Source organism: Notolabrus celidotus, chromosome 2 (genome assembly GCF_009762535.1).
Source record: "Notolabrus celidotus isolate fNotCel1 chromosome 2, fNotCel1.pri, whole genome shotgun sequence".
Taxonomy (NCBI): domain Eukaryota; kingdom Metazoa; phylum Chordata; class Actinopteri; order Labriformes; family Labridae; genus Notolabrus; species Notolabrus celidotus.
Genome location: NC_048273.1, coordinates 36,748,650 through 36,773,771, shown reverse-complemented (window position 1 = coordinate 36,773,771; position 25,122 = coordinate 36,748,650). Strand labels below are relative to the sequence as shown.

General features: G+C 40.0%; 1 protein-coding gene and 1 long non-coding RNA gene across 3 annotated transcripts in view; one reads left to right on the top strand and one right to left on the bottom strand.

Annotated features, from left to right (window-relative positions):
• lpp (LIM domain containing preferred translocation partner in lipoma) overlaps window positions 1-25,122 on the bottom strand; it is a 297,770-nt gene that overhangs the window by 160,588 nt on the left and 112,060 nt on the right. The window contains exons 5-6 of one of the 2 annotated variants that reach the window (XM_034706133.1): window positions 23,829-23,932; window positions 16,113-16,235 (exon numbers count right to left, since the gene is read on the bottom strand). In XM_034706133.1, the coding sequence (XP_034562024.1) occupies window positions 16,113-16,235; window positions 23,829-23,932 (227 nt within the window). The remainder of the gene's footprint in view (window positions 1-16,112; window positions 16,236-23,828; window positions 23,933-25,122) is intronic. The other variant, XM_034706143.1, reaches the window with a different exon arrangement.
• Window positions 1,981-9,721, top strand: LOC117828819. Its single transcript, XR_004634500.1, has 8 exons — window positions 1,981-2,513; window positions 3,380-3,430; window positions 3,850-3,912; window positions 5,044-5,094; window positions 7,039-7,089; window positions 7,362-7,412; window positions 7,910-7,975; window positions 9,476-9,721. It is a non-coding gene; the product is annotated as an uncharacterized LOC117828819 (long non-coding RNA).

The following is a 25,122-nucleotide window of genomic DNA, read 5'->3' as shown; positions in this document are numbered from 1 at the left end:
TAAAGTCATGTTGACAAAAGCTTTCATACCGCACATTTTTATACCAACAAAGGTGCAGAATGTAAGGAGACGTCATGTGTTCAGCAGCTGGAGGAGAAAAATCCTGAAAACATGTTTGCCTTTCTACGCCGTGTGTGTGTGTGTGTGTGTGTGTGTGTGTGTGTGTGTGTGTGTGTGTTGGTATTTGTGTATTAGGTAGACATTTCATCGGAATACACACCACACTGCACGGACATTTTGTATTATGAGGACATGTCCAGAGTCCTCATAATTCGGACACTGTAGAAGTGTTTCTATAGGTTAGGGGAGCTCTAATTCAAATTTTCTCCAAAAGTCCTTTTAGTACACAAAACACTGATTCTGTGTATAATCTGTGTATTGAAAGTGCGCTCGTACTGCTGGATTTTGGTACTGCACCCGCTCATGAATATTCACACATGTGTATGATTCGCGGCTTCTGATTGGCTGACGGCCGGAAGTCCCCATAATGTTGGGTTTTGTCAATACTGTGTATTAACCGAATTTCATCACAGACTCTTGTCTGCTAGAGATTGATAAAGCAGCAGACTTTTCCTTTTAAAATAAACCAATATAATATATTAAAGTGTAGAAGTAAGATAAAACCATATAGGAACAGGGTAATCCAGACTGAGTAACAAAAATCTTATGACATTTTTTGCAATTAATTAATTACAAAGCCTGTAATTTGTCATATTAATTTATTATTTTTTACCGTAAATACAACTGTCAATGTAACTGCCACTATTACTTTTTACTAAGCTTTATTTTGTAAATATCTTATTGTACTATTGTTATTATATTAGGCACTGTCTTTTTGCATCACTCCGACGGCCCACTGGCGGGCCCTGCCGACTTTTTTCTTTCAGAGGCTTCTGTGGGCTGAGTTTTAAAGATACAGCGAAGATACTGATATCATATGAAACTAGAAGACATAAGGAATCAATTAATGAATCAATTAATACCAACCATGCCATGATAGGAAGGGAAGTGGGTTAACTAACGCTCCAAAGTTAGGCTAAATTTTGGCTATCAAAAAACTTTTCAAAGTGGTCCCCTGACCTCTGACCTCAAGATATCTGAATGAAAATCTTTCAGTGGGTTCCCACAAGTCTCCTCTTTACATACATACCCACTTTATGCTATTCCCATTCAGTTTGAGGCAAAAACAAAGCAGGTTTCTGCATGCAGTACAAATGTGTTTTTTTCGCCTAGTCTAAAATGGTGTTTCTGCATACTGGGGTCCCTAAACAGTGTTTGATTTGCATACATGTGATATCACTGGAAAGCTGAGACTCTTGTGGATTCAATCCCTATTGTATTCATGTGTGATGATATTAGAGCCCACAGTAGCCTTTTCTCTTAGTGAGACCAGTTTTTGAAACCTCGAGATCACTGTATAAAATGACCTCTTGTGACCTCTAGGATAATCACAGCCTCATGAAACTTTACACACATAAACTAGAGACACAGGGCTCTCAGAGGATGTATGGCTTTCCTAGGTATGTTGACAATAAGGGGCTTTCTCAGCAGCCTCAAGAACAGAGGTGCTCACCAGCCAATCGTCGAAAAATGCGATTCTTGCGAAATCTCCAAATGATGTAAACCACTTCTATGTGACATATACTGTTGACCTGTTATCTATCACTGAAATTACCCGTCTTACACCCCATATTACCATTAAAAACGCCCGGAGTGCTAAGAGGTTAACTTCTATACACTCTATATTGTATATTAAACTTATATTTGAGTTATTTTGTAACTTGGAGCAACCTGTTCTATTGTATTTTATTCTATTAATCTCCTGACAACAGTAATTTAAAGACACATTTTTTTACTATTCTATGCAAGGAACTTTTGAAATAAAATATATCATTGAAAAGAGTAAATAAGTAAATAAATAAATAAATAAATAAATAAATAAAGACCCCCCACCGCCCAAACATTTTGGATCCACCTGACTCTTTCCTCTTCCTGCTGCCTACGTCTAGCCTGGCATGGCCAGAGAGATTGCAAATACACCTCAGTGTGGAAACAGTGCAATGTCTATGTCAAGGGGGCGTTATCAACAGGCACAGACCAAAATGCTTACAACCAATCAGAGCAAAGAAACGTGACCTGTCACTCAAGGAGCTGTCACTGAGCGTGGTGGTGAGAAACATGGCTGCCTGGTCACAAACGATCTCAAATTACAGCTAAACAGTACACTAAAATGTGATTCTGAAAACATTTGAGGTGAGAAATAGGCAATGCAGTAACGGAATCTTGATTCAGATATGATCAGCACTGCCTAGTTTTACAGTTTGATCCGAGTTTCGGGAGCTGGATGTGTTGCACTGGAGACAACTGCAGACTAACAGCACCTACAACCAATCAGAGCAGAGAAACGTGTCTAGAACGGTGACTGTGATTGGCTCGTCTGTTTCTGGAAAAGATATCTCCGAGTAGAGGAGACTGTATACGTCCAAGGAGGAGACGCACCGCATCTGCTGCAGGTAAGACAGGTGACGAAGTCTGAATCACACATATCACCGCTAAACTTTAAGACTAAATACTACTATGAGCTTTTCATGCTATTTTAAATGACTAGTCTCTGTTTTTACAGAGATGATCTGTGGCTGAGTTGTTCAGGGAATATTTTACCTCAGTAGTATACTGATTTAACAAATTGCCATCATGTGGAGATGTTAAGGGGTTAACACTTCGTATTGAGTCCCCTGTTGCACTGTTTACACACCAGTCAAGGAACAACAGTCATACAGTTTGGAGGATACAAGAGATTTTTTTTTTCTGTGTAAAACGGACTTGGCAGGAAATTAGGACCACTGTTTGTATTTAGAAGTATAGATGTACGGTCCTCATAAACCTGCGAGGTTACTCACACTGAAGACTGTGTATTTGTATTTAGAAGTATAGATGAACTGTCCTCATAAACCTGCGAGGTTACTCACACTGAAGACTGTGTATTTGTATTTAGAAGTATAGATGTAAGGTCCTCATAAACCTGCGAGGTTACACACACAGAAGACTGTGTATTTGTATTTAGAAGTATAGATGTAAGGTCCTCATAAACCTGCGAGGTTACTCACACTGAAGACTGTGTATTTGTATTTAGAAGTATAGATGAACTGTCCTCATAAACCTGCGAGGTTACTCACACTGAGGACTGTGTGTTTGTATTTTATTGGTCTGTATGCTAGTAAATCCTCACATTCTTTAGTTGATAACTCACAGTATCACCTGTGTTATCTACCATTCTCTAAATAGATAGTTGTGTTACAAGCTTAAAACATCAGCATGTACTTCCTTGGTGTGCTTAATAATGTTCAGTGATTTAAGTTTTTCATTTTTTCCCCACAAGATTTCACCTGAGACAGACCCTCAGCTGAGACCGAATGGTGGCATTCAACAGGTGACTTATTACATTATAAGTTTTAGAATAGACAAGGCTTTTTTTCTAAGATAAGATGTACTTTAATGTGGCCATAGGGACATTTGTTTTGAAGTTTGTTCTGAAGGTCCACAGAGGGTAAAAAAATACATTCTCTAGAGAGCAACACATACGACATGTTCTGTCATCTTATGTTCTTGTCGTGTCAGCGTCTGATGATTTTGAGTTCAATCTTTTAGGATGGATGCATACTCGAGTTAATAATCATTTTTTTGAACTTTGCTCACATTTTTCCACTTGGTTACAGAAGAACCCCTGCAAGGCTTGGTTAACAAATGTTACTTTTTTTCCAATTTATGAATATAATGAAATGCTGCCTAAGTTAAACACTTAATTTGCGTTGAATTATTGCATACTAAATGTTGCTTCATATTTCACAGGGGACTCCAGACAAGGAAGGCCAAGGCCAGGCCAGCTCTACGGCAGAGGATGCAATGGGGAAGGTAAATGTCTGTGAGGTGTGCCTCTGACCCGTGGAAATAACTTTAGTATTTGGCAAAATAGAATTAAAATGTATTTATTGAGTAGATTTAATCTGTGATAAATACCTACAGACCCATCAGTTTTATTATCTGTGTTTAAAACCAGCTGTGTAAAACGGACTTGGCAGGAAATTAGGACCAATGTTTGTGTTTATAAGTATTCATGTAAGGTCCTCATAAACCTGCAAGGTTACTCACACTGAGGACTGTGTATTTGTATTTAGAAGTATAGATGAACTGTCCTCATAAACCTGCTAGGTTACACACACTGAAGACTGTGTATTTGTATTTAGAAGTATAGATGAACTGTCCTCATAAACCTGCGAGGTTACACACACTGAAGACTGTGTGTTTGTATTTAGAAGTATAGATGTAAGGTCCTCATAAACCTGCAAGGTTACACACACTGAGGACTGTGTATTTGTATTTAGAAGTATAGATGTAAGGTCCTCATAAACCTGCTAGGTTACACACACAGAAGACTGTGTATTTGTATTTAGAAGTATAGATGTACGGTCCTCATAAACCTGCAAGGTTACACACACAGAAGACTGTGTATTTGTATTTAGAAGTATAGATGTACGGTCCTCATAAACCTGCAAGGTTACACACACAGAAGACTGTGTATTTGTATTTAGAAGTATAGATGTACGGTCCTCATAAACCTGCAAGGTTACACACACAGAAGACTGTGTATTTGTATTTAGAAGTATAGATGTACGGTCCTCATAAACCTGCGAGGTTACTCACACTGAGGACTGTGTGTTTGTATTTAGAAGTATAGATGTACGGTCCTCATAAACCTGCAAGGTTACACACACAGAAGACTGTGTATTTGTATTTAGAAGTATAGATGTACGGTCCTCATAAACCTGCGAGGTTACTCACACTGAGGACTGTGTATTTGTATTTTATTGGTCTGTATGCTAGTAAATCCTCACATTCTTTAGTTGATAACTCACAGTATCACCTGTGTTATCTACCATTCTCTAAATACATAGTTGTGTTACAAGCTTAAAACATCAGCATGTACTTCCTTGGTGTGCTTAATAATGTTCAGTGATTTAAGTCTTTCATTTTTTCCCCCACAAGATTTCACCTGAGACAGACCCTCAGCTGAGACCCAATGGTGGCATTCAACAGGTGACTTATTACATTCTAAGTTTTAGAATAGACAAGGCTTTTTTTCTAAGATAAGATGTACTTTAATGTGGCCATAGGGACATTTGTTTTGAAGTTTGTTCTGAAGGTCCACAGAGGGTAAAAAAATACATTCTCTAGAGAGCAACACATACGACATGTTCTGTCATCTTATGTTCTTGTCGTGTCCTCCTGAAATCCTAAAATTTTATATATTTAAAGTTTAACATAAAAAAAATCATTTTGATTTAAAATTGGCTTAACTCTGTTTTTCTTACTTGTCTGAAGTGGTGGAGATCTTAAATTTGACATCACATATTCTTGTGTTCCAATCAAAGACTTAACAAAACTACAGAAGTCTGACAAGTGAAATTACTGAAACTGCTCACACTTTGACATAAATTGATCCATTTATTTAGGACTGTACCCTTGTTAGTATGATATAGTAAGAAAAAGACTGTAGGTTTCAGTGCTGTTTAAATCACATTTACATGTCAGAGCATCTGTATATCTAATAATGTGATGAACTTCCAGGTCAACAATGTTTTTGTAAAGTGCATTAATGAGGGGATTTAAGTCCAGTTCTTTAGATTTGGTTTAAAGTAGGCAAGGCTTTGTAAATATAGCGCTGTATGTCCATGAACAACTTTATCATATTTTGGAGCTGCAATGATGTCACACTTTATAAAATGTTAACATAGAACAATTCAGACACACACCCACCCTATATTGTTGTACAAGCCCTTTACCACAAGCTAACAGCCAGTTAATGATGGGCAAATCACCAATTCTGTTTGTGACATTCATGGACAGGATTTCAAGGCGCAGCCGGGGGGAGTGTCCAAAACATACGGCCGCAGATCAGATGATACGACCACAAAGTCGATCATCGATCTTTGGCCTAGGGTGTTCTGGTACCAAGTACACTTATGAACATTCCTATGTTCGAACATGGTGTTTGTTATGGACAATCCATGACTAGCACAGAAGTCCAATAACAAAGCACCATTCGGGTTCAGATCAGGCAGGCCGTTCCTCCCAATCACTCCCCTCCAGGTTTCTCCGTCGTTGCCCATGGGAGCATTGAAGTCCCCCAGTAGAACTATAGAGTCCCCAGGCGACACCCGTTCTAGGACGCCACCCAGAGACTCCAAGAAGGCCGAGTACTCTGAACTGCTGTTAGGCGCATAGGCACAAACAACAGACAGAGACTTTCCCAGAGCGACACGAAGCCTCATCGAGGCGACCCTCTCGGTCCCCGGGGTAAACTCCAAAACTGTGGCGCTCAGCCGTGGGCTTGTGAGTATTTCCACACCCGTCCGGCACCTCTCACCCTGGGCAACTCCAGAAAAGGCAAGAGTCCAGCCCCTCTCCAGGAGTTTGGTTCCAGAGCCGGTGCTACGCGTGGAGGTGAGCCCAACTATATCTAGCTGGTATTGCTCCACCTCCCGCACCAGCTCCGGCTCCTTCCCCGCCGGAGAGGTGACATTCCACGTACCAAACGCCAGTCTGTGCTGCCAGGGGTCGGCGCGCCTAGGTCCCCGCCTTTGCCTGCCACCCGGCTTACATTGCACCCGACCCCGAAAGCCATCCCTGCTGGTGGTGGGTCCACAGGGTTGCTCCGTGTAGCTTCTTCGGGCTTGGCCCGGCCAGGCCCCATGGGCAAAAGCGAGGTTGATTATCATGGTACTACCACAGAGAATACAGCTCTTTGAGTTGAACGTGAGTCACAAAACACCACAAAGGAAAGGACAAACCAAATCCCTGCAAAGCAAAATAAAGGATAATTGAATCTGCAATTTTAACTGTACGTCTGTTTGAGATGCTGAAGAGATATTGCCAGAGATTGTTCCTCTATAAAGAAAGTGTAGAACAGTTTGGGATTATGAAATGTTTGAACATATGAAACCAAACCATTCATATTGAGTTTTGTTTTTCATGCTGCAGGATTGGAGACAGCTAGCTGTCCTGTTGAGGAACCTCCAGGCAGCTCAGACGGTATGACCATCAACCTCAGTTCAGCAGCCCAGTGATGTTTGAATATTATGACTCAGCAATCACAGCTTAAAATTCAATTTATGTGCGGAGGTTGTTTTGCAAAGCTTACAGGTTTTTTTTAACATGAGATATTTTGACACTATATATTGTAATGTGACAACTTTGGACATTTAACATAATTACTAATGCTGTTTAAAATAATTGTTGAGATATTGGCCCAGGTGAAATGATCAAATGACCATTCATATTGAGTTTTGTTTTTCATGCTGCAGGATTGGAGACAGCTAGCTGTCCTGTCGAGGAACCTCCAGGCAGCTCAGACGGTATGACCATCAACCTCAGTTCAGCAGCCCAGTGATGTTTGAATATTACATGTGGTCATGTAGACTACACACTGCTGCTGTTTGTTAGGGTGTATTCAATGTGTACTTCTCCATTCACAGATTGTGACTCTGCCCTAGAAGGGACATCTCAAAGTATAACAAGAATTAAACATTTTGAACTGCAGAGCTATGGTTAAAGATATGTAAATGTTGACAACAACACATTTTGAAACTTAAACAAGTTCCATTAGTCATCATCTTGTAAGCAATATTTTGCAGTATCTATGAAGTGTTGTGATCTTCCTTTCTTGATGGTTTTATATATATATGCTCATTAGCTGTAGGATGCTCTGAAGCTGTTAAAAATTACAGTTTAGATGGTTTGGAGATGTAGATTTATAACATCCTGTAAATGACATAGCAGTTAAGATGACAATTAAATGGTAACCTTAATGTCAGGATTTAAGATATTTTACTAGTTTCTCCCCTCTTTTCAGCAATCAGCAAAAAGACTGTTGGGAAGTGCAAAGTGCCCAAAAGAAGAGAAGAGCAGGAACCACTAGGTAAAAGCACAAACACAAAGGAGACTACAACCGAATCATGTTGATCGATTTTTCTCGTTTTTCACTGTTTTTTGCATTGCTTATTGGCAGTATAAAAGCAGCATAAAGACAAAACAAAATATATAGTTAATACTGAAATGGGACATGTAGCCTCCCCGGCTGAATGATGCTCTGACTCACCAACGGATGGTTCACAAATCTTAAATTTTTTATAATGTAGCTCCAAAGAGCATGCTGTGACCATTGTGTGAACACACCGTCAGAGCTACGGAGAAGACGAAACAAAATAACAGATTACCATTTTAAACTTGACGAAATGACAAGCTTTGATAGAGTGCTAAATATAAGCATATTTATCTGTAAATGAAATTATTAGCTTCCTTTTAAACTAACATTATCAGCCAGGTGCTAAAACAAAGAATACAATTTCGACACACTCCGTTTGGGAGACATTTGTGTGGTTTCAAGTTCGTCTATTTTGTCCTTTTTTTACCGAAAGTCTGCCTCTACGATGTAAATAAACATAAATAAAAGCACTCATCTTAATAATGTAACTTACAGGAATTTACATAATGAACAAATATAAAAACAAGATTATGCAAGGACCATGGTGAAGGTCATTTACAGGACATCAACCTGCCTTGTTTTCAACTCAGGAAATGCTAATCATAAACTGAAACATTATATGCTCTTAATCATACCCACTTCAAACAAATATTCTTCTGTTGTTATATTAGAGTGATGTAGAGCTAGAACCTAAACTAAACAGTACTTTATGATATAAGCTGACAATGCAGATGAAGGCACTGTAAACCTAGAATATATTCTTTTTATGGCAGCTAACCGTTAGGAGATTATTGGCCCAAAACAAATAAATCAGCCTTTTGAGGCCTCAGAAAGTAGGTATGTTACTGTAGGCCCCAGTACTGAACAGCCTTTCAGAGGGAGAACAGTGAGCTGGAATACACAGGTGCTACCTGAACAGCTCACAGAAATGTATTGTGTTATCCAGTGATGCTGCAACTCTTCCAAAACACTGCTTAAATACACTGACTCTCTTTGTCTTGATTAAATAAAACAAATGTTATTGTCCAAGGCACAGTTTCACACATACACACATGCCTATTTTTCTTCAGGCTGATTGGCATTTAATAGAGACTAATCAAACCATTATCATCTGATCGTTATAGGTTGCAGATCAATAAGAGCACACTTAGTTTTAACAGATATAACGCAAAAAACATTTTATGTTACCTTTACAAATACAAGAACAATGAGCTCTATGCAGTTAGGTGTGCATAGTTAGATGTGTTATCACATTTTAAATATGGGAAGGGAGAGCATTGGTATCTGATCTGCACCTTGAATCCAGTGCCATGATCTGGGATATCAGAATATGTATCAGGAGATACATTTTTTTATTTACATTTCTTTGAAATTGTAATTTTAGTATTTCACAAACAAATGTAAAGTCAATGAATCTCTTTTCCTCTTTTATAGAGTTACTTGAAGAAGCTGCTGAAAGGGACAATCCTCGGAGGAAACAAAAACAACAGTGGTCTCTAAAAGAGGTCTCAGCGGTGATCAGACACTTTAAGAACCTTCCTAAAAAGAGAGTGAAGTCCAACTCCCTTTGTGTTTGTTGTTCTCAGCCCTCTGATGATGGCTGCTGTGCGGCCAAACAGGGAACTGACTGTCACTGTTTTCAAAACAGAAATAATTAAACATGGCTTCTTCTTTACTGAGTATGCTGTGATATGTTCTCTTGTCTATTTAAAGATCATACTCAATGTAGAAAAACAGTCATATGACACATAACACTATATAAAAATCACTACACATACAGGTTTGGTTATATTGTCGGTTACAGTAAACCAGCTCTGCATTACAGACATACCTCATGTATGGGGATATACTTTGTGTTTTATAGAACAGGCAGTCCTCATATATCGGGTGTGTCCTTTTAAAGCACAATGTCTTCACTGTAGTGTGTGTGTTTTCCCGTTCCATTAATTCATGTTTGACCCTTTAATACACTTCAGTGCCGTTTTTGTGTGTTGTATAGCCACTGTCCTCACAAATGGTGTTAGTCCTTATAATAACACTTTATGTCATGGGTGGGGCTTATTATCAAATTAATTATTGTCCACATAATGATGCATATTGTCAGGTTGTTATATTTCCAGTTGTGTTGTGTGTATTCAAACTCCGAAGTGAGATCTGTGTTGTTGGGCTCAAAAAAGAATTTTTGATACCACCCACATCTCTGTGGGGCAGCTGGAAAGGGGTGCTCCCCTAATACACCACCAGACTGGTTTGGAGAGATGTGTCCTTGTAATACATATAGGCGGGTATGTGTGTGTGTGTGTGTGTGTGTGTGTGTGTGTGTGTGTGTGTGTGTGTGTGTGTGTGTGTGTGAGTGTCTGTGCATCTTCAGTATGGAAACTGTTAATAACTTCATGCATGTGTGTGTTTGCTCATGTCAACAAGAACTCATCATAATGAAAGACAGCATGTTGGAGGAAAGTGACTTGATGTGTATTAGAGTTTTCCAGTGACCCATGCACATAGAGTGTATAAGTTACAGATGTAGTCTCTGTGATGTCAACCTCTTGTTGCTGAAGCAGAATTTTGAAGCTGATCACTGAATCACCATACTAGACATGCCTAACTCTCAGTCCACCTAGCATGAGGCACAGAGGCAAAGTTAAGGTTGGCCTTTAAAGGTGACATATCACGCTTTTTTCATCAATATATATTGGTCTAAGAGGTCCCCAAAACATGTCTTTAAAGTTTATGCTCAAAAAAACACTTTGAAATCAGATTTTGGCATGCCTGAAAAGTCCTCTTCTTCAGTCCTCCTCAGAACACTCTGTTTTCCCTCTGACCACGCCCCCTCCGGAAGTGGACGTGCCTCGGCTCTCCAGCACGTTGATCTAATGTTTACATGTTGGCTGAATATACACGGCTGCTCAGAGATCACGTTACTTCAACCCTCTGAATCTGATCCAGAATCTGATCCTGACGGAGAGGCGCCTGCAGCAGGACCTTTCTGAAGGATTGGTCACAGATTTAGTGTTTCTTGTTGTTTTATCTATCAGTATGTCGACGTGTGTCTTGGTACACAGCTGCGAACATGTAGCTATGTGGCTATGCTAACTAGCGCTAGCACTTATCCATGATAAATAAAAATCATCCACTAGATCTTCAAATCTGCAGACGTGGGGAGTAAAACCGACCTCTGCCAAGAAGGCAGCGGGACCTTTTCTGAAGGATTGGTCACAGATTCTGTATTTCTTGTTGTTTTCTTTGTCAGTATGTAGACAAGTGTCTTGCTACACAGCAACAGCTACGACTTGTAGCTATGTAGCTATGCTAACTAGCGCTAGCACTTATCCATGATAAATAAAAATCATCCACTAGATCTTCAAATCTGCAGACGTGGGGAGTAAAACCGACCATTTTGCAAAATGGAAGACATGAAAAGGTTGTGTTCATGGTCAAATAAAGTTGTTTCCTTCAGCTTTGGGTCAAGCTTTGTGCCAAATAAGCACAATCAGGCCTACAATGGATCCTTTGGAAACAAGGCCCTGAATATTCCAGAATTCAACATCTTTGGAGACCCTTCACAACCCTTTGTGGGAGTCTGGTCTGTGCACAATGTGGGTCAGCTCTATATCAGTTTATTTTACTACAAACTGTCTGTTTGATTGGTGAAAAGAGACATTTCATCATGCTTTATGAGCCCATAATGTTATGTTATTACAGTATCACATTTAACATCAGGAGCCATGAACACACTGACTCGCCGCAACAATACACATGCTAGAAATCATTCAGTCAGATTGTACTCACTTTCCTTTAAAGTGTATCATTAAAGAACCACATGGCTCCCTTCTTTTCACCCTGTATCCGCTATGTTTCCCCTGTGTGGTGCAATAATTTTCACTTTGTGTGAAGAACAGCCATTTTACTCCCTCTAACCAGGGAGCCAGGGTCACCAAAACCAAAGGACACAAGCACTGTATGCTGCACACTTCCACCAAAATACCATGTTTCAAGAGTCTTTTCTTCCAAAGATGTTGCGCCTCATAAGTGCATTCCTCCAGCCTGAGAAAAAGAGAGAACTGGCAGAAGAGCAAGAAACGGAAAAGAAGCTTCGTTTCCCTCCATATGAGTCCGAATCACTTTCTAACCCATGCTGACATAACAGGTCAGAGGGTGTAAATTTGTACGTCTTGTAGGAGGGCAGAACCCTCATCTGCAGCTAAACGAACACTCAGTCAATAATTGATGATCTTAACCCTGTTTCCAGCCTTTCATATGCATCCTTTGATAAATAAATGAAACAGACAACATGTAGACATGGCTCCTACACAGTAAATAACTCACAGAATAAAAGCAGTAATACCTTCAGGATGTTCAATTCCCCGTTGATGCCCTCACAGGGAACAACCTTTCAGGTAAAACATTATTTCTCGAACCTCTCACTAGAGAAATGATCTGCGTGCTGTTTAAAGCCCCTGTGAGAGCCTCCCTGCTCCAAACACAATTGGTTCAGTTTTTTTATGCGTCTGTCCTACATTTATTGTGTGTCAAACAATTTAGTGAACTGCCCAAGGCTTTGACTTTTAGAAGTTGCTCTTAATATCATTTAATATCAACTAATGATATAGGTCACGACTCATTTTGTCTCGACTGCAAAACATTTGTAATAGTTGCAACATGGAGCCCGCTGTTGTGCAGAAACCTCATTTATTACAGTGCGGCACCTGGGATCAATAATAAGAGTAATTCAGTTATCCTGTGTTTTATTGGAGTGTTCTTACACAATGTCCTTAAGAATGAAGAGTAGGGATAGGCATTTCAAGACAAAATACTATACCACAATCATTGTCATCTATTCAACGACTATTCTAATCTTAGTTCTTTTGTTTGCCAATGCAGTTAGCAAACGGCTTTAAGACGCTCTGTAGCCACCGTCTGGTGGGAATACCGTATTACAACCAGGCACCTGTAGAAACGATGAAAAACGTTACTTTTAAAGGTGACATATCACGCTTTTTTCATCAATATATATTGGTCTAAGAGGTCCCCAAAACATGTCTTTAAAGTTTATGCTCAAAAAAACACTTTGAAATCAGATTTTGGCATGCCTGAAAAACACTCTTCTTCAGTCCTCCTCAGAACACTCTGTTGTCTCTCTGACCACGCCCCCTCAGGAAGTGGATGTGCCTCGGCTCTCCAGCACGTTGATCTAATGTTTACATGTTGGCTGAATATACACGGCTGCTCAGAGATCACGTTACTTCAACCCTCTGAATCTGATCCAGAATCTGATCCTGACGGAGAGGCGCCTGCAGCAGGACCTTTCTGAAGGATTGGTCACAGATTTAGCGTTTCTTGTTGTTTTATTTATCAGTATGTCGACGTGTGTCTTGGTACACAGCTACGAACATGTAGCTATGTGGCTATGCTAACTAGCGCTAGCACTTATCCATGATAAATAAAAATCATCCACTAGATCTTCAAATCTGCAGACGTGGGGAGTAAAACCGACCTCTACCAGGAAGGCAGCAGGACCTTTTCTGAAGGATTGGTCACAGATTCTGTGTTTCTTGTTGTTTTATTTGTCAGTATGTAGACGTGTGTCTTGGTACACAGCTACAGCTATGACATGTAGCTATGTGGCTATGCTAACTAGCGCTAGCACTTATCCATGATAAATAAAATCATCCACTAGATCTTCAAATCTGCAGACGTGGGGAGTAAAACCGACCTTTGTGTTTATTAAGACAGCCTACAACTAGCATGCCTCCCTCCTAAGCTCCTTGTTAGCACACATTTGTGCAGGTAATGAAAAACGGGGGAGGGATTCAGTATTATTTTATACAGTCTATGGGCTGAACAAGCTCCGAGCTCTGACTCCGTGACAGACCGGATATTGTTGTTACGTAACAAAAACACGGAAGTCTGAAACGGCTCGTTTCACACACATTTACAGAAAGGTGGAGAAATCAGAACAGGGGCAGAATGGATTTTTTTTCATTCTCGGGGGGTTTGTAGACATGCCAGGGACACATATTTCAGGTAAAGAACCATTAAAAAGTCCATTGTGCATGATATGTCACCTTTAAAATGAGAAAATATTCATATTAACGCTTTGATTTTTACAAAGTGAACGAATGTTTGAATATTCAAAAACCATTGCCCATCCCTACTGAAGACCTTATTCAAAACCTTTTAAAATGTAAGTTATTAAGTACATTCACATTATCAGGACGATACAAAATATGTTGATTGTAAAAGCACTGATTTGAAGACATGCATGTCATCTGTTATGTCTATCCTTTCTGAATCTGATGCAGGTGAGACTAGTTTGATGCACTGTGCACAAACAACCAACATAATAATTCACTTCAGTGTTTACTTTCTTCTGTGTTTACTATTTAACTTTCTTGTGGAATACTGGACAATCGAATATGTTAAGGAAAGTTTAAACCTGCAGGAAACAAAAGCATGTGAGTTATAAGTATGCCAATCACCAAAGAGTGTAAGGACAAATGAACAAAATAAGCGGGTGTGATCTTTTTGTTATCCTCAAATAAGTCAGAGTTTGAAGGTTTATTTGAACTTAGGGGAAAAATGTTAATGTAAGAATAAAGTCAAAGTGTTTAGTATTGATTCAAAATGTCCAAAATACCATTTGCAGGAAAATAATCTATAACTGGCACTTCTACCAAACATTTGGTCTCACTCCAAAACTTTTCACTTTATTCTTGAAATACAAATAATAAAAAAAAATGTATAATGCCATTATATTGTCCTTTTATGTTTGGCCATGTTCTCTACCAAACTACAGGAGACTTCTTCTCAAACTCTTGATTGAACTGCTAACAACACCTAAAACATAATAAATAGCAACAGCATGACACTGCTTTGGAAAGCTTCTCCAAAAGCCACTGAATGCATCATGGACAGATGATGAGATAACACTCTTTATAGCATGTAAACTTCACTTGTTGTAATATCAGAGTTATATATTAATCTATAACCAACCAGCTTTCAGAGTCACTTAACTGCAGAAGTTAAAAGTACAACTTATTTATATTAAACTGAATTCATCTATACTTCAACACTGAAGATATAGGGCCTTGTTTGTTTATTTCCTCCTAAGACTTTTATTAAATTTGCTCTTAAGAAAAGTCAGATTCATGATCCTGTTCTTAACATGCAGAGCTCTTCACACGTGTTCTTAAAGTGATGAACGCCATGTACTCTGAAAGCTTGTGCCAACTTATTTACAAGCCTGTACAATCAGACAGAGTAGGTGTCAGTATGTGAGTCTCTATTACAAACAGAGAAGAGGAACAAGAGCAGCCTCAACAAGCTGTGAGAGAGTAAAGATGGCGTCACCGGTGTGGATGTTTTCACTGTTTCAGGAGGAGGATACCACAAATGCAATTTGCAAAACATTTCCAGTATTCCAAGAGGAGGAAAAAGGCCTCATATTTTAACACTACGGATCATTTAAACAACCTGAAAAGTCATCATGGTGATGAAGATGTATTGATGAAATATGAAGCGGCAGTGCCCTCAGCTAACATTAGTACTAGCATCAAAAAAATGCAAGTGCCGAAGTACCAGATCAACAGGTTTGAGAAAAGCAGGAAGTTTACCAGAGACAACCCAAAGCAGACAAGTCAGTGACCTTACAGGACTTGATGACCCTCTTTTTCTGAGGTAAAGGACCAAAGATTACACCAGCTAGAGGCGTAATTAAAACAGCATGGTCGTTTACCAGTATTGGCTCAAAATAATCCATATCATGCACCCTTACTTTTTATCTCAATGCTTCTTCTAGTAAATGATAGAAGAGGTGATGTTTCATTCAAATATCACGTGTTAATAAAAGTACTTTAAATAAATGCAGGTACAGAGTTAAGAAAAACACAGTAGTCATCATTTTAGTGTTTGTAGATTTTGGTCTTAAGGACAAATCCTGTTTGAGAACACTTTGGTGAACGCCAGGATCTTCTTAAAACCTGATTAAGAGGGCCTGAAAGAACATTCCACCAGAGAATGAGGCCTATTGTGTGTCTGTATGCACAGGCGTGAGGGTGTGTTGGTCTCGTACTTGTGTAGTCCGTGGCTTGTAGGGCGAGCTGCTCTCCAGGTCAGCCAGGATGCTGGTGAGGGAGTCGATCTCTGCATCCAGGCTGGAGCGTCTCTCCTCCAGGGTCTTCTCTGGTCCTTTCATCTGTAACACACATGAACAGAGTAAACTTACCAAACACAGCCTGCCATGACACCTCCAGTTTACTTCTTCTTGCTGCACTCTAAAGTTGAGGACAGATAATCATCAATGAGGAGTATTTCTGACTCTGTGCAGCTCGGAGACATTCTCTCCAGTTTTGTTTTTTTTAACATTTCTTACTCTTTGCATTACAGTTTCTGAGTTCACGTTTCACCTTGACCTCAGACAATCCTTTTGAAAGCCACACATCAAGAGCAGAGACTTCTCTGTGAGAGAAACACTCTGAGAAAGAAGAAGCGATGTATTGTCTGAGAGACAACTTTCATAACGCAGTGCACTATTCACCTCCTGCTTTTCAGCGCACTTGGATTTACAGTATCTCATTCTTCATGCATTATTCATCACAATCTCTTTCAGCAGTATTTCAAACAAAAAGGTCAATTTTTTAAAATTAAAGTCAGATATTTTTTATTCCACTTTTTAAAAACCTTCTCTATAAAAGATGATAAGCATTGGTGCGATTTTTATTTAACGAGTTTATTGTCAGAGGAGGCTTGAAAGCGTCAGTAACAGGATCACTTCAGCACTCTGAGCCCTCACTGATTTATTCATCCACAGTTTTTTAGTTTCACCTCAGAGAAAATCCATCTTTAAAATCTCAGGGAGGATACAAAAATCTTAGAAAATAAAGTGGAAAACTGGTGCTGAAAAATCTGGAAAGTGATTAAAGTGATTTGACCATTAGTGACACTCAGTTTTTCTACAAAAATTCCCGGGAATTTTCTCCACGGAATGACAGATTTATTTTTAGTCTTCTGAACTATGCTGCAACTGCAAGAAGACTTCTTGCAATTTGCCTGCGGGGGCTTTTTGAGTTGGCTGGATCAGTGACTGCTTCTTATTCTAATGTTATGTGTTTGGATTACCTGTCACAATCTATTACAGGCAGGGCTTGCCTCCATTTGGAGCCGAGCTGCTGCTTAAAAACATCTAAGGCAATCATGAGCAGGGGGTAAACAAAGCAAAACACTAATGGCTTGTCTCAAATCAACACAGAGAAAAACAGGCAAACTTGTTTAACGGTGATAACGAGGGGGATGAAAGGAAACATCGCAGGCTCTGTGATGGTTGCTTTTTGCCGTGCGGAGCTTCATCGAGCGGTCCCGATGAGGACGAGCGGCTTCTGCTAAAGGTTCCTGCATTAACACATCACAATGCAGACATCTCTCTCCGTCAGAGAGAGAGAGACGAGAAGATTCCTGCCTTCTTCAGAGGAAACACCACTTCATCTCTGATTTACTCATTTAGTGTGTTCATGCTCTCCACTTTGATATCTGTCCTCTTTTTCAGAACAATTACAGAGTCCTGCTCCAGCTACAGGACAATAGAAATAGTGTATTAAAGAATTATGTTGCATGGACTCAGTTAATTCACAACCAGTAAGTGTTCATGTCATTTCAGACCGTAAATTCTTTAACTTCTACTGTTTGAACTATGCAAAGGAACAGACATGATCAAAGAGGTGACAGCGGATAAAAGGACAGAACTTAACCATGAATCACTGATCGTCATTCTTATAGTGTAGACTTATGAATAATGTAGTTGTCCTGTGAAAACAACCGTCTCCTTAAAGACAAACTGCCTCACTTTTTAAAGAGTTTAATGAGTTTTCCAATTGTACTTGTACTTGTAGAAGAAGTGGGATCATCATACATTCGGGGTTTAGTGAATACTTTTCAATATTCATTCAAATCTGTATCAAATATTTACTTCTCTGTAAAGCGAGTGCACCCCTCATGACTGAGGCCAGCTATGAGTCACTGCTACGGTGCCAGGGGGATGAGAGATGGAGTGACACGGTGAACAAAGTATTAAACCAAAAAACTGAGGCGGAGTTATGACGCACTTTTAAGAAATCAATTATCAATGCAGCATAAAGATTAAACAACCGTCAAACAGCCAGGAAATATGTCAGTGTGTGTAATGTTGACATGAAATGGGCGAGGAAGTGTCTCTGAAAAACAGACTGAAGGTTTGCTTTCCACATCTGAGAGCCGTCAAACAGCCAACAGACTGCAGGTCATGTTAGGTTTTCTTCTTTATATTAAAGTACTGTTACCAGGAGTGCTTCATTTAGATACAGAATCATGTTTTATTCCACTTAATTGTTTGTTTGGTGTTTGGGGGGCTTTTTGCCATTATTTTATAGGACAGCTGAAGAGAGACAGGAAATGTGGGGAGGAGAGAGAGAGGGAAGACATGCAGGAAATGGTCAACCGGCCGGGAGTCGAACCGGCAACCTCTGCGAAGAGGACTATAGCATCCATGCATTTATCTTTAGCAGACTAGACTACTGTAACGGGGTCTTTACAGGACTCCCTAAAAAGTCCATCAGACGGCTGCAGCTCATACAGAATGCTGCTGCTCGAGTCCTAACAAGGACCAAAAAAGTAGACCACATTACTCCAGTTCTTAGATCTCTACACTGGCTTCCTGTCTGTCAGAGAATAGACTTTAAAATCCTGCTGATGGTTTATAAAGACCTGAATGGTTTAGGCCCAAAATACATTGCTGATCTGCTACTACTTTATGAACCACCTCGACCTCTGAGGTCATCAGGTACTGGTCTGCTTTCAGTTCCTAGAGTCAGAAGGAAACATGGTGAAGCAGCGTTTAGTCATTATGCACCATATATCTGGAACACACTCCCTGAAAGCTGCAGGTCTGCTCCAACTCTCACCTCTTTTAAATCAAAGACTAAGACTTTTTTATTTGCCACTGCCTTCCTATCTTAGATTATTTTAACCCACTTTAAATTTAAATTTTAATGTAATTTTTAATATATTTCTAATTTTCCTTTTCTTTTCTGTTTTATCATATTTGTCATTTTAATTGTGTTCTTTTATGCCTGTCTAAATGTCTCCAATGCTTTTAATGTTTTAATGTAAAGCACATTGAGTTGCCCTCGTGTATGAAATGCGCTATACAAATAAAGCTGCCTTGCCTTGGCTATAGCCTCTCTACGTGGGGTGCTTAGACCGCTAGGACACCAATGCCTCAATTGTTTGTTTAAACATTATTGCAAATTAAAATGATTGTCTCTATAAAATCAAAATCACTAAAACTTCTTTCCACTACTTGCACCTCACACTGCAGAAAACAGCCTGATAATTAAACAGTGACCTGAGGTCACTATACACTCCATACTTTAAGTTTGCACACTTTAGAAACTTGGAATTGGCTTGTGCAAAAAAAAAAGAAATACAAATTTATAAAACCGTGCACACACACACTTTCACACCATAGTCCTTTCATATAGCACAATCCACCTGTGAACACCCATACACGAGGTTCAGCCTCATGTTCCACACTCTATGGACTCACATTCTTCCATAGATGGTCAATGCAAAGCACCTTATAAATGAATAAATGAATATGCATACAATGAGCCAGCAGGTCAACGGTTCGGTGGTGCGGTGACCCATGTCAAAAACAGAGAGGAAGACGAAGAAAATAAAGTTTCTTCCACAGAAATCAAGGTGCTCTTCAAAGAAAGGTCAGAGAGGACAGTCTGTTTGTGTCTTACAGCATGAAGGTCACAAATACAATGAAAAGTGTGCCACCGTCTTAATGCTGCGTTCAGGTAGTTGTACAGCAGTGCCAGTGTCCATCATCCAATAACACGCACAAGTCCCTGCAGTGTTTATGTTCATAGGACCCTAACTGATTTTTTTACATTACAAACTACAACATTAGAGACATGCAGGCGATGAAGATGTGACGAGTTGTTGAGGCAGCCGTCTACGCGTCTCTGTACGTTGCATAGTGATATCTATTAAAAGTAAATATTACACCTGGAGATAATGCACAGTATTAGCAGATATTGATGAAATCACCGTCAATATTACACCGAATGATTCAGTTAGGGTACAGTCTGGTTTCCTCCACTGGGTTGTGAAGGTGACTCAAATCAGATTAAATATTTGATGGACTTTAAGACGTGCTTTTATCTTTTCATGACATATGGAAACGCCTCACTACAGTCACCTGTGCCAATACGATATGCAGACAGTGTTGCCAACTCCTCAGTGAGGACAGTAGCTATTGGCTGTCCTTAAAGTCAGTAGAAGTCACTAAATGACGTCATCATATAATTTGCATAATTTGAATTGTAATGGACGCTGTCAGAGAGACGTGTAACGTTGATGGAGAAACAAAAAGAGGTTAAAAAACACCCTAAATATGTTAATAACTACACTTAAGAGCCTACAACAAAATAAAGTAAAGTAATTACATGTTTCAACAATAACATGTTCAAAATGTTTATTGTATACAATCAAGCGGCAACCTCTGGTCTAAAAAGTCCAATGCGGAAGTGTTAGAAGCTGCAGTTCATCGAGGATCCACTTGAGGCTGGCTCCGGAAGTACCGGAAGTCACATACACATGAATGGGGAAAAGACGATCTTTGCAGCATTAATAAACATGTTTACAGCCTGGTACAAAAGATGAGTGTAGTCTGAATAGCTAATTTCTCGATGTCCTCTCACTGTGAGGGGGGTGAATTTTTTTCTAATTCGGTAATTTGGAAAATATTGAGATTACTAGTCTTCCAATGAGAGGCACAGCTGCCTGCAGGAACACTGCAGCTGTTGGCTAGGAGGCTCAAAGCCCGCCTCTTTACGTCACACTGGCTCGACAGAAGCAATATGGCTGCCGCAGCCGATTGGTCTCAAATCAGCTCTTCAGAAACAGATGGGTGACGTCACGGATCCTACGTCCATATTTTTTACAGTCTATGTATACAATCTACATTTACTATCTAAATGGATCAAAAAGAGACAGTAGGCAGGATCAGCCAGCGGTGTCTTTGTACATGCGTGATATATTAACAGTCTGGATGCTGAGGGATGAACACCTCCTCCTCTGAATGCAGCTAGGAGGGACTCACAGCAGCATCCACTGCTCATTGAGAAGAGTAAGAAAGATACGTGCTTTCACGTCAGTCTCCAAACGTCTCCATTAACACCAGAAAAAGTCGATACATTTGTTGCTAGTCGCTTTTTTGCAAAAGAGTCAGTAGAGGGGTCTGAAAACTCACTAAATATAGAAAACAAGTCGCTAAGTTGGAAACACTGTACGCAGATTTAGTGATACAAATGGCATTGGTCTATTAATATGTTGATATTCAATTCAATTAAATGTGTAAAAGGCGTCAAAATATAATCTGACTTTGTTTGCAGAGATGGACCCGACACTTTTAATATAAAGCTTCAACTTTTAATTCTTTATTTGAGTTTTGCGACGAATCAGGCAGCCCACATGAACCTCATGTTAACCTGAATGAAGTATCATTATCATCAGGTGTTAACATAGACTACAAATAATGGACGTAGTATCCGTGACGTCACCCATCTGTTCCTGAGCGCTGTTGTGAAGCCAATCGGCGGCGGCAGCCATATTGGAAATGCTGAACTCAACCAGGCAGAGTGTGATGTAAAGAGGTGGAGTTTGAGCCTCCTAGCCAACAGCTATGTGTTCCCGTCCGGGAGTCAAGTCAGTCATGTCCTTATTTGGGCAAAAACTTGTAATCTTAATATCTTCTGAACCGTCCAATAAGAAAAAAAATTCACCCCATGTAGTCTGTGCCGATAGAGAAATTAGCTACGTAGAGCCAAGCTGTTTTTTGAACCAGGCTGTAAACATGTTTATTTCTGCTGTAAAGATCGTCTTCTTTGAATGGGTATGTATGTGGTTTCTGGTGTTTCTGCAGCCAGCCTCAAGTGGATTCTTGATGAATTGCAGTTTATAATACTTCATGGACTTCATAGTTTGAGACCGGAGGTTTCTGCTTGGGTGTTAATCAGCATTAGCTGTCAGCATGTTGTTAAATATTTCTACCTATGTCGTAAACAAGAGAGGCTTGGCATTCAAGTGGTAACTATCCATCTAACGTGAAAAGATAAAGCTAACGTTAAGAAAAGATAAGACAGCTGGAAATATAGCATTAACATTACATCTACGTGCAGAAGGATGGTTGTTGTAATAAGGCTTTTACACGTTGCAGTTAAACCAACATTTTCACCACATTTTTCAAAACCACAATGAAAGATGATTTAATGTAAATCAATCTAGATTCCACAGGCTCTGCCATTTCTGAAAATGCCATCAGGCACGTCACAACTCCCGGACTCGTAGCTCTCTGAAAAATTTCACTAGCATCTCATGTGACTTATTTCAACTTTTTCGTGAACACGGTTAACACGCCCTCCTTTCAAGGCACCATTAATCCCCTGATCTGTTTTCTTTAAGAAGAGGAAACTGAATATATTGTGTCATTTAAAACCTTTTGTAAAGTTTACAGCTCGTCCTGTGATTGCATAATGACGAGGCTAACTCATGGCCACATGTAAGTCACAGGTTTTTCAGTTGGTATTTTGGACTGATGGGAGGCAGCTCTAACAGCTGTGTTTTACGTAACATTTAATCAAACCTTTCACAGCTGTGAGTTGATGAACTATCCAAGGACATTTGGGAGAAAACATGACACAATGAAGCGTGTGTATGCTTAGGAATACAGTTACGTGTACGGATTTCAAAGTGACGTAAAATGATCACTAGCATAAGTTCAGTAAGTCTTATTGCAAGAGAAACAAACCTGACTTTACAGAAGACAGACTGTTCAGTGTCTTGTTCAAACACAGCCTTTGCTATTCGGCTGAAAATGATCTGTAACAAAAAGACATGTGTTGTAATGATATAATATAATGATCTTCTGGAAACTCGTGAGAAATTTTCCGATGATTTAGAATTTTTCCCGCTGCTTGTGTGTCCCTTTCTCTCCAATCAGTGGAGGTAAGCAGCTCTGCTTATTGGTTTAGCCTCATGTTCCCCCTGTTAGATAAAACCATGAAATTGTCCTCACACTGTGCAGAATGGAACAGTTGTGAAGCTGCGTGGTTACCATTTAGGTTGTGACATCTAATGGACATGATGGAGCTATTTACTGACATTACAAATACGTTTTGGGTGGGAGGAGGGGAATTTACTCACATTGTATAATGTATTTACATTACATAACATTCAAACTTATAAAGGAAGCATTCATTTAAGAGGAAAAGTGGTTAAGATCAAAAGTTGGGCGTGAGGAGGGAGATTTTTTCCCCCTCCTATCATGGAACAAAAGAATGTGAAGCAGTCAGAGGATTTCACGGTAGAGGTCAAGCACTGAGAGTTTCAGTCAGAGCGCAGAGGCCAGAAATCCCAGGAGGGACGCATGCCTGTGGGTATTACAACCAGCAAAGCAAAGACAAGTGACCAGACTTCACCAATAGGTGTCAGCCTTCTATCCTTCCTGCAGGAGAGCTCAGAAATGAAGATTGTGTGTGGGTCCCTGAGTTATAGGGTGTCTGGCTCCAGGCGGCTTCTGCAGCTGGACGTCTCTGCAGTTGGCTGCAGCTCAAATAAAGAGACAGTTTTGCTGGACTTGGTACATGAACTCAGTGTAGAGCTTGGGGCTGTCTTTGCTTTCTGAGCCGACTCTTCGAGAGTTACTGACAACCAAGAAAATTCAAAACAACAACACTTTTTCTCTCACCTGATAATCGTACGAGTTCATCGGTGGAGGAGGAGGGAAGGAGCCCGAGGACGGAGGGAAACCAGTTGAATCTTCCGCAGGTGGTGGAGGGGGAGGGTAGTCTGCTGGGATGCACACACACACACAGACACACACACACGCACACACACACACACACACGCGCACACACACACGCACACACACACAGATCCAGGCACATACACACACAAGAGAAACAAAAACGGCTCATCAAACACTTCCCCTTTTTTCCTGCATTCAAACTGTCAGAGTCTAAAAGAACAGACACCAAAACACTGAATGCAAAAAAAATATTTTACACAATTTTAGAATTTTGTCAACATCTTCAAAAGTTTGTGTGACAGCTGCACAGAAGAGCAGATAATAGGAACAAATGTAGAAGAAATATTAGTTGCATATTCAAAATATCACCAGTGAAATCAAGGATCTACATTGAGACAGAGCGGTTCACATGATGGTCTACATGGTCTACAACAGTAGATTCCACGGTCAGGCTCCTCAGATGACAGTGTGTGTATGGATGGATCAGGCTGAGCTGATGTGAAGAGAATGTGCTCACACATCGCTGTGAAACTATGTTTGTGTATTACAAACAAAAATCATGCTACACTAAGCAGTTTATCGTTAACCGCACACTTTTGATATGTGGAAGCTGTGACGCACAGAGAACACCATAATGAGTCAAGTTCATACATGTCCCTTACAGTTATAGCACAGCAGTGTGAAACACTTGTTTTTAAGGTCATAGCGACGATCTGTTAGTGCTTGAAAGCAAACGCAACGGGCACAGGTGAAATGTGCCGGACTCCTCTCCTTGGATTGATTTGATGTGACGTGGTGATCAGGTTGTCCCTGGTGTCTATTTTGCTGTTGAGAATTAACCACCGTTGCTATGAGGTTTTGACCAACCAGAATCAAGTATTTCATCTGCTGTAATAACCTGCTCACTACACATTATCTCTCACTTATCATGTCATTGTTGTCCATAGATATGGGTCCCAACCAAGCAGCAACCTCCGGTCTCAAAATATGAAGCCCATGCGGAAATGCTATAAACTGTAATTCATGGAGTGTCGGTTCAGAAGATATTAAGAATACAAGTTTTTGCCCAAATAAGGACATGACTGACTTGATTGACAGGCGGGAGCACAGCGCTGTTGGCTAGGAGGCTCAAACCCCGCCTCTTAATGTCACACTCTTTTGGATGAGTTCAGCATTTCCATAAACTGTATAAAAAATGGACGTAGTATCTGTGGCGTCACCCATCTATTCCTGG